The sequence below is a fragment of the Malurus melanocephalus genome, unplaced genomic scaffold (assembly GCF_030028575.1).
Source record: "Malurus melanocephalus ecotype Western Australia unplaced genomic scaffold, MMel_1.1 scaffold_350, whole genome shotgun sequence".
Classification (NCBI taxonomy): Eukaryota; Metazoa; Chordata; class Aves; order Passeriformes; family Maluridae; genus Malurus; species Malurus melanocephalus.
This window is the reverse complement of record NW_026623582.1, coordinates 303,456-314,026: the sequence shown is the minus strand read 5'-3', so window position 1 is coordinate 314,026 and position 10,571 is coordinate 303,456. Positions and strand designations below refer to the sequence as shown.

General features: G+C 39.5%; 1 protein-coding gene across 1 annotated transcript in view; it reads right to left on the bottom strand.

Annotated features, from left to right (window-relative positions):
• MEGF10 (multiple EGF like domains 10) overlaps positions 1 to 10,571 on the bottom strand; it is an 82,830-nt gene that overhangs the window by 26,115 nt on the left and 46,144 nt on the right. The window contains exons 10-13 of the mRNA XM_057378246.1: positions 8,654 to 8,828; positions 7,644 to 7,764; positions 5,643 to 5,806; positions 2,792 to 2,894 (exon numbers count right to left, since the gene is read on the bottom strand). Coding sequence (XP_057234229.1) covers positions 2,792 to 2,894; positions 5,643 to 5,806; positions 7,644 to 7,764; positions 8,654 to 8,828 — 563 coding nt within the window. The remainder of the gene's footprint in view (positions 1 to 2,791; positions 2,895 to 5,642; positions 5,807 to 7,643; positions 7,765 to 8,653; positions 8,829 to 10,571) is intronic.

The following is a 10,571-nucleotide window of genomic DNA, read 5'->3' as shown; positions in this document are numbered from 1 at the left end:
AAAAAAAAAACAAAAAAGCCCAACAAAACCTGAGCTACTCTTAACAGAATTTCTTCCATTTTGGAAGCTCCCTGTATTTTCCACACATCCTCCACCTGCTTCTCCACACAAATCCAGGCCCAACCTCATTCCTCAATCCTACATTCTCCTGCTATTCCTGCAATGCAATGCTGCAGCACAACTATTTGAGAGCCCTTTCCTGGAGTATTCCCTCCTTTTTTTAATCATTCCCAATTTAAGTATCTGCACAAAGCCCCGATTCCTCGTGGGTACTGCCCTGACATGTGGAGTGTGGGAGGAGGAGGAGGAGGAGGAGGATTTTTCCAGACAGGAGGATTTTTCCAGTGAGCTATGCTCTGGATGCTGTGAAGTGTGTCTAGACATCACCAACGTGTCAAAACTAGTCTGTCACACACATGCTGCTCTGATGACATCACCCAGGGATGGGGACTCCGTTTTGTCAATCATTGAGCCCAAAGTCTCTCTCTAGCAAAGTCTTTTTGCTTTGTAAGTGTGAAGGCGAGGTAAGATTTCACTGGGCAAAATTATTATGCCTTTATCATATCATATATTGTATTATATATTATTACATTATTGTATTATTGTATTACGTGTAGTATGATAGTACAGTATGTTATATTATATTATATTATATTATATTATATTACATGACACTATTATATTATAATGGATTATTTATACATTATTCTATTCTATTCCATTCCATCCTTTCCCATACTGAATCCAAGCATGGTCAAGGTCTCTTGCTGCACTCAGTCACATTCTCGGTTAGTTAAAATCACACTATCCAGGTAATTTTTATAACCTGTTATAAAACCTTGCCAGATTTTCAGTCTGGCCTTTCAAAACGGCCTGTTTCAACCTGGATCCATGCATTAACACACCTCTTGGCYCTGTTTGTTTGTCTGAATTTTAAAGGACTCACAGGTCCCACTTCAAGCGGTGCCTCTGGGACTTTTGGACRGCTCTAACCCCCTGCACTGTGGCTGCTCAAGATCAGCAACTGGTCAAAACTGTGTTTTTATGGTGGGTATTCTTTGATTAATACATTTAGCAATTTATGAGATCACATTTTGAGCAGATTCCAGTGTAAGATTGTGGAAATGTGTACAAGCACACACACAAATTACCTGAAGCTACCTGAAAGTGAAGACAGTAACTTCATAACAAAATAAACATGGAGTAGTGTCACGAAGAACAGCATTCGATGGCATAAGGCTAATAGTATTATATCATAATGCACTCAGGTAGCTTCTACTCTTTTTTGCCCTCCTAAGCGGCTGATGGGAAGTCACATTACAGGTTGTGAAAGAGAATTAAACCAGAGAAATTCTGTCTCTTTTTATTATTTAATAAAATATTACAGATAATATTTTATATTAAAAAGGTGAGTGCTGGCTCTAGAAGCCTCACTAACTCAGGCTGACAGGCAATGGTGAGACAGGCCTTGTCAAAAAGCTAATATCCAGAAAAAATGAGCAAATAATAGATAGGTTTGGTCTCCCAGAGCAAAGCAGGAGCTCTCCCTGCCTGTGCATATGTATCCCCTGGAGATTTCCACTTCCTACCCCCAACAATCACAAAAGACATGTTCTTCTGAGCAGAAAGTAGAAAAAACAGCAGGTAAGCTGTAACCAGCAACAACTAATCAACTTGAATTGTAGACACAGAGTATTAMGTACTTCAAACAAGGTGCTTACAATCCATCAACTGAGATAGGAAGAAAGAGCAGACAAAAAAAAAAGTTTGGGGAATAAAACAGTAGTATGACTATCTATCTGAGGAAATCACAATCTCACCTCCAACTACTTTGTGTAAAAGCACCACAGAAAAGAAGGAAAAAAAAGAACAATTCTATCAACCTACAAGGCAATAAAGAAAAATGTTATTTTATAAAAGAATGGATACTAAAGAATAATAGCATGTATCAGAAATCACAAATAATACCCAAATTGCTGATTTTCAGAGCATAAACATGCTTTCCTCACTTAAGGTTTGTTTTTCATGYTGACTCCTCGTAGTTAAATGGAAGGAGTCCACAAAAACAGGTGATGTGAAACATGGTCCTTGCAGCATTGCAGCATCACACTGAGAGAGCAAGTCTGGAAGACTCCAAGAGGGGTAAATTAAACCTTACTGAGGATCAAAGAATTCTCCGAACTTCAAAGCTCAGAAATCCCTGTGAGAACTAAAACTCCCTCCTAGAGATACAGGGAACATTTCATGATAGCTGTCTTCCTGCATGGTTCCATATTGTCTTCAAGAACTCTTGTTCTCCACCAACAAGAGGGTGCAACAAGTGCCAAACAAAAATTTTGGTGACTGATTAGAAGTAGACAGTTCTTAAAACCACAATGTAAAGAAAAGACTTTGTGAGGACATTTTCATACAGGACAAAATACTTGAAGAGCAACTTAAGAAAAGGTTGAGACACTGAAATGGCAGCAGAGTTTCTGCACGAYTGATCCTCTTCTTGGCTGCCTGAACGAAGCCTTCTGAATTCCTGGAGGTGATGCTTTACCCCAAGGCTGCCAGAACAATCTTGGATATTTACAGCTGATCACCACTTTCATAAGGGATCCAAGCTTTAACGTTTCCCTTCCCATGCCTGTTTGCCACAGATCCCACCCTGGAGAGTTTCCCCACCCGTGAGCCACAGGAGCCACAGAATGGGCTCTTTTTCCAACCCCACAAACCCTTCCTTTCCCCACAAAACCAAGTCCCAGTGGGGAGAAGCTGTGTCAAGGCTCCCCAAGGGTGTGTCCTGTACCTGACCATCCCGGCAGGCAGCGGCAGTAGCCCGTGGTGGGGTGGCACCCGTCCGCGTGGCTGCAGTCACAGCGCTCAGCGCAGTCCATGCCGTACGTGCCGTCCTGTGCCAACAAAAAACACAACAGCCCTGAGCTGATGGCAGCTGGAAGCTGGAGGAGGACAAGTTATGGTCAGTCATGGTGAGTCCTGTCTCAAAAAGCAGCCACGGATCTCTCGTGAAGCTCCGGGCCAATCTCGGTGTAAAACGCTTCTGGCAAATGGAACATGTCAGCGTCCCACGCTTTGGTTGTTTCATTAAAGAGGGGAAGATAAAGAATTAATTACACCCTCTTGAAAAATCACAGACTAAAGCAATTACGTCTCCTTTCTGCATCAAACCCTGAGATCTATGTTTATGGGTCAAAAAGRGTACCACACACAGATATAATCTGAAAGAAAAGGAGTGAAAACCACTAAATTACAAGATACCTTCACTGTCAGTTCACTGCGTAAATAATGCAAACCACCACTTTCTTTTGATTAAAAACATTTCTCTTTTGATTAAAAACATTTCCCCCAGCACTACAACATCTATCTCATCAAAAAGAGAAAATCTTTAGCTATGGGACATTACACAAAACAAAACTTTTAATTTCACCTGTGCAATGCTTTTTGAGCGCACAAGAGAGATTAAAGTTACAAGTTCAAAGACCCCTGTCATTGTATTCAGCCGTGCAAAGCACRGCTGATCTTCATGGAAAACTTCTCAACATTTGAATTTGCTTTTCCTGCTTCTTCCATTAAAGGTGGCACACACACTTATGGATAATTTGACACAAGATCAACGTAAGAAACTGAGAAAAACAGGTTCTTTACAATTGCAATCTCCAAACAAGGCAAAGTACAAAARTAAATTGATCTTGGATAAAAAGTGTAAGAAGCAAATTTTAGAAAAAACAAAAAAAAAGGCATGAAAAAAAGCCAATATAATTTACAGTAATACTTCAGAGGTTACTCACAACAAAGACAGAAAGGGGAAAAAGGAAAAAAACATGTCAGGTCTAAACCCCAATCATTTAAATACAAGGCATTACATGAAAAATCTGAATAAAACTTATTTGAAAATTAATCTGCTGTTCTTTGATGTTCATGCATACATTCCAACCAAGTGCCACAGGATTTAGCTATTCAACTGCCAGTCTTTCAAGCCTAAAGCAGAACAAAATCTTACATTACTTCAGTGTAAGGAGCCTTTTGCTCATCTCAACAATACGTTTTTATGCACAGAAAAAAGGAAAGATTAAGCATTTCCTTTGCATATAATCAGATTTGGAATGAAAGGAAATCCTCAAATATGCTGTTGAAAAGCAGTATTTTTAGCCTGCTATGTACTTGGACCGCAGTCCAAACTGTAGTTCAAATTTTGAACAACAATCTGAGCAGTGATATTAATGTTCTGAAGTTACCGAAACAAATCRAAATGCATTGATTTAAATAAAGTCTCTGCTCAGACAAGAAAAACATTTCAGACAATTGGAAGTATTTCAATTAGCTTTTTGTTTATTCTCCAGCTCTGGAATTTTGAAGCAGAATTTGCATTTGAAGTAGGTAAATGCTTATGGACATTGTTTGATGGAGATGGAGAGAGGGAGACAATGAACATGGACATGCTAAATTATCTGACACAGAAATGCTTTTAGGCTTTGTTTTACTAAGTTTGGAGTAATGATGCAATGTCTCTGAAGCAATACATGTCTTTTTTAAAATGTCAGTTTTGGAAGCGCTAATGGAGCCTGGGAGGTCTCATCATCCTTCAGAATCAGGCACTGAGTCATAAACAAAGCTGCTTGAGGGAACAGAAAAATTAGTGTTTTGATGGAGATGCATTGTTGGAAATAGCACAGGTGGTACTGCCATCAGCTTTCCAGAATATGTTCAATTTTCTTTGCCACTTTACTCATTACATGAATGCTTCATGTTAAAACCAAAAGCAAAGCAACAAAAATCACGCCTCAGTGTTCTGAGTGCAGTTCAGCAGAACAAGTTTTCATTCAAAATGGGGGGTGATTTACAGTTTTCTGCTGTAGTTCAGCTACTCCCACCATATTATTGCCCAGCAGAGCTTGTCCAAACTGAAAAAGCTTAAATGTGAAATGAGAGGGGAATTCACAGGGTGTGTCTTCACTTCAGGTGAYTCCTTTGCAATTTCATCAAACCAACAACCTGCTAAGCAGATGTACTGCAAAAGTGAATGCATGATAGGGGGAGGGAAAAGAAGAGTACAGAGCACTTTATTTTAATGATTTTAATTATCATTAATTATCAACATTTTAATAATTTTGTTTTAAATTTAATAACTTAAAAAAAAACCCTGCAGTACCCTGCTGAAATAACAAACGCTAGAAAAACTRATTTTTTATAAAATATTTCAGTTTTGTGTACATGAAATATAATTGTAACCAGACAGTTACAAAAGAAATCCATTTGGATTAAAAAATTTAAACRTTTTTGAAAATATGTATTTGAATTTATATATTTTATGCCTGGGTGTTAAGAGTATCTTCTCATGTTTTACTGAGGTTCTTTATTCATACTGTAACACAAACATAAGAAAAAAGTAAYTAAAATGGCATTGCTTGATTTGGGGCATATTTTTGGTATTCTTCTCTCATAATTTACACTTAAAAGTAGTCAAACAGCAGGAGTTTGATAGCATTTGGTGGAAAATTGTCTGTGGAAGAATTGTCAGTGCATGTCCCTGACCCTGCACCCTGTGGACTCGTGCCACAAAGACAATAAACAACACACACATCTCCCCACCCAATATTCTCCGAAAAAAAATACAAAATTCAGTGAAATGATTAAACTACCTGGCAGGGCAGTTCACATTTCTCTCCTCTCCATCCCGGGGCACAGCTGCAGGTTCCATCCAGGGCATTGCAAGCCCCTCCATTGAGACACTGGCAGGTCAAGTTGCAGCCCAATCCCCACGTGCCACTGGGGCAGTTTATGGAGCAATCCACACCATGCCAACCTGCCAAAAAAAAGGGATTGAAGTCAGAAATTAATGAGGTTTTCCCTCGTTTCTCTCAGAGGATGGTTCTTTCTCCTGCCATGGGGCATTTCTCTGAGATGGGGTAACATCCACTGCTGGATTTATCAGCAGCTTCGACTCAGGGCTTGTCCGGGCTGGAACAAAGGTATTCAAGGGCACCTTGTAACATCTGTGCACAGCACACATCTGCASATGGGTGCCAGCCAACACGAAGGAGAGACTGATGGAAGATCTGAAAAGGAGATTAGAGACACCTTGACATTTCACTGAGAAGAACTAAACTGCACTGGGAGTGTTAAGGTGTAGCCTGAAAATAATTAGGAATATTTTCCCTAGGCTCAAGCTGCTGCTTTCACGGTTGTTCCACTAGCATTCAAACACAGTCCTGTAATATGGCTGCAATGGGTACATTAAAAAAAAAAACCAAAAAAAAAAAAAAAAAAAAAAACCAACCATGGAAGTATTGCATAAATTGGATTCTCCAAAGAAACACAGAAGACCTTTTGGATGATTTCTTCTTGCCAAATACAAAAAGAAACGTGATGGAAAACAGGTCTAAAATGCAGCATTCACCACTGATCATGTCTGATAGCAGTGATTTGCAGACTGCACACTGGACAGACTGAGATGTGAATAGATTTTTTGAAATGTGATCATCCATTTTATTCAGAGGAACAGTGTGAGGCAGTCATATGTTACCAGCACCAGTGACACAGGCCAAGTTTCTAATTTTGTACCTTGTTTACAGCAAGTGGAAGGAAAAATAATTCTGCACCGAGCCTGATCAATAGGCTATGCAAAACACATGCACAGAAATCAGGCTGCCTCGTGCTTCATTGATAACTTTAAATTTAGGGGTCATTTCAAGAAAAAAATGTTGTAACACACTGGCTGGGAAATTGAGACATCTGCCCTCAATTGTCTTCCCAGGATTTATAATTTTCCTTTGTTTACATCCCTGGTCAGGATTTGTGTGTGTGCCTGACCAAATTCTGCCTGAACCCCAGACAGACACAGACAAAAAACATTTTCACCTATTTAGACATTTTTAGTAAATCAAGACATTACTATTTATTGGTTCTAAACTATGTCATTTTCTCACAWTGATTAGCATTCTGTCCTYTATTGGTTATTGATTTTTTGCTTCTCATGCTAATTAGTCTTTTTTTCAGTCTTTTTATTATTTCTTCCCCAGGTAGGGAGTTTTCAACACACATATACTGAGCTTTCGTTATCTTCTTGTYTTCTTGATCTTCTGGTTGCTGCAAAATGTCCTTGCAGCCCATAAATTCTGCACTTCTTGCACTCAATTTGAACATCATCTCTCTCCCTGTCTCCCCAGGCTTTGTTCATTCAAGCATTATCAAGGTTAGGTAGTGAAAACTCAAAGTTTCAGTAACTTTTCCCAAGTTTTATTCCCACAACAGCTGCTGATGACGAACTTTGCTAAACGCTGTCTAAAATTTGCTAAAGATTCAAGACTAACACACTGCTTATAGTCAATATCCTGGATGTTATTAATTAAAAACAATTAATTAAAATTAATGAAAATGATTAATTAAAAAAAATTAGAAAAGTTACATCATTTTCAACAAAACTATTCAGGGATTCTGTATGGTTTTGAATAGGGCACACCCCACAGAACCTTCTGGCAGAGCAGAGTGCTTTCCTGAGAACTTTTTCCTTTTTTTTTACCTCCCAGAGCAGCAGAATCATCAAGTGTCTGCCTTTCGTGAAATTGCCTCTTCTCTACTTCAAAAACCCAGTTTCATTTTATGGTTACAGAGATGTAAAATCAATCTGAGGAGACACTTACCTGCTCTGCAGGCACAAGAACCATCCACAGGCGAGCAGGTGGCCCCATTTTTGCAGCTGCACACAGAGGAACARTTTACTCCGTATGTTCCAGGCAGACAAGGGGTACCACAAGAAGCACCCTGAATTATTATGAAAAAAAAGAAAAAAAAAAGAGAGTCTAAAAATGATCTGAGGAGGCTCAGACAATGCAACCTGGACTGACTGAAGTGGTACAAAAGCCAGAAAACATAAAGCCCATGCATGTCGCAGGCTGTCACTAAATTTTAAAGTAAATATTAATTTTCTGTAATTAGCTGTGAGAACTCAGACCACATAGGAAACACCACTGGTATAGATCAATAGACAGTAATAAAGAAGCTCTTTATGAAACTAAAATACAGCAAGGAAACAGTTTTATGGTAAACGATGTGGATATGTAAAATATTTTTAAGAGCTAATTTGGCTGAAGCTTTCACTTATTACTTGTACAAGAACAGTCATACTGTAAAATGTTAAATTAGCATCCAAAGCACATGTAACAGCAAATGTGTGCAAAAGTTGCAGAATAATCTGTCCTGAACTATAAAAAGAAGTGTTTTTGGATGGGGTTTCTGTGGATGGAGCATGAGAGGCTGATGACTGAAACCCACCATCCCTCCATTTGGTGTAACCATTTACTTACACCTCGACAGCTCATTCTCATTCTTACCAATATCTCATAAAGCAATTAACTTTTCCTAAAAATGGCTTCATTTCAGTGCTGAGAATCCTGATTTATATAAAAAATGGAGTCTAACAATCATCTGAAGAGGTTCAGAGAACACAGCCTAGCCTGACTGAAGTGGCACAACACTTGTGGCCATGAGAAATGTTTTTTCAGGGTGTTAGAGCCCATAGAGCAGCACCCCAATACGCTCTCTCGCCTTTTACTGTCATACAGAAAGGATGATGGGGGCACCTCGAGGAATTTCTCACCCCCCCACTGGGGGCGGTGGGGCTGAAAACTGTGAGACTGTGGGATTCATTCACCTTAAATCCAGGGGCACAGGTGCACTTTCCTGTGACGCTGTCGCAGTCAGCGCCGTTCTGGCAGCTGCAGATCTGCTGACACGACTCCCCGTAGAAGCCCGGTGAACACGTCTCGTTGCAGTAGAGTCCCGACCAGCCCGGCTTGCAGGAGCATTCCCCAGACATGGGGTGACAGCTGCCAGGGTGGGGGATGAAAGGTTAACTCAGTCATTTGGGACTAAACACCATACAAATGTTATTTTCTTTCTGTGAGACAAAGTGCTGCTGTGGACAGGTTTGCATGAAGGGCTCTGCATGAGATGATTTTACTTCCTGAGACAGAATTTTGTGTATTTATATAAAAATACATGCCAGTTAAGATAGGAAATGCAACATTATACAACATACAGACATTTTGGGAGGACGTGGAAATGAAGAGGTATTATTTTCTAGTATCTGAAAAGAAATTTTGCTAAAACACAGTTTTCACCATAAGGCAGATATTCATGGTGACAAATATTAACATGATTAATATTAAAYATTAAGTTAATTAAAGATTTAAATTAAATAGTAAATATTAAAACCGTAAAAATCCCCAAAATTTGTTGCTGTATTTCCACTCTAACAGGATCGTTTTTGTAACACTGCATAAGCTCAGCAGCACATTGTCTGAGAAACGTGATCAAGAAAAACAGCATGGCATCCAACACAAAACAACAACACACCACCCCATCCAAAGCAAGAACGTTCTTTCCTTCAAATTTCATTTAAATTGCATTTTGAAAGAGGACAACTGTCATCTTTCAGGGAGTGATAGAAAATCATCAGCACTGGGCAGAAGCCAGCTCCACCACGAGGGCAGTGACCTTTTGGGGAGTGTCTCCCCTCTCTGCTGGCCATACCTGGTGGCAGAGCAGCTGCCTCTACCTGGAACAGCAGCTTCATTGAAGGGCCAYGCAGGCAGCTGCTGCCTCCTAACAAATGGTCACCATCAGCTGTGCAAAGATATATGGRCTGGCAGAGGGGACACAATGGGGTTCTCTGTAGCACCCTGGCAGACAAAGCATTTGCTTAATTCTCACCAAAGGAAAGACTTAATATCCAAATCCAATATATTCACAATGGGAAGGCTGTTTAAGAGATATTTGCCTGCCACTGATTGAAGTGAAGCTCCTTTAAGAGTGCTGGAAATCTAAAAAAAAAAAAAAAAAATTGAATGCAGACCCTGAGCAACCTGGCTGAATTTTCCTACCTAAATTACTCAATGATTCTATGTTCTTTAGAAATCTAAAAAAAAAAAAAAAAAAGTGCCTTTTCCAGACAAATCAAATGACCCATGACAAGAGCCTGATTTTGCAAGACTTGCTGACTCTGTGCGGGGGYGTAATGAAAACTGAGTATTTTTCTGAGCATTTGGAAGTTTAAAAAATAGCTGCTGCACTTCTAGGTGCTCTAACAACAGCAATCTTTGAAGGAGTTGCAGCAAAGGAGGGAACACAGCATCAGYGGCAAATGCTCTTGGACTTGAGGACTGTCCTTGCCAAAGTAAGAGTTTAAAATTGCTGCAAACAGCCACTGCTAATCAGGGAAAAGCATGAATTGTAGAAGCTGGAACACTACTATGTATTCTGATTTCTACGTATCACCACATGCACTATGACACCACAAAAATCCGTGGGTCCTCAAGATAGTAAAGCACCTTTGACATCATTGAACTGGTTTACATAAAGTGAGAGGAAATGGTTTTTCATGCAGAAATGGTTCAAAACTCATGGCATTCATACTGAACACTCCTGGCTAATTGTTTAGCTATGAAAGAAATTAACTATTCTCATACAAAACATAAGCAAAATTGTGATGCAGCAAGATAAGCTAGTTAGTTCCCTATCCTAAATTACTGTGGGACCCCAAATTCCCATCAGTGGAAGAATACAGAGCA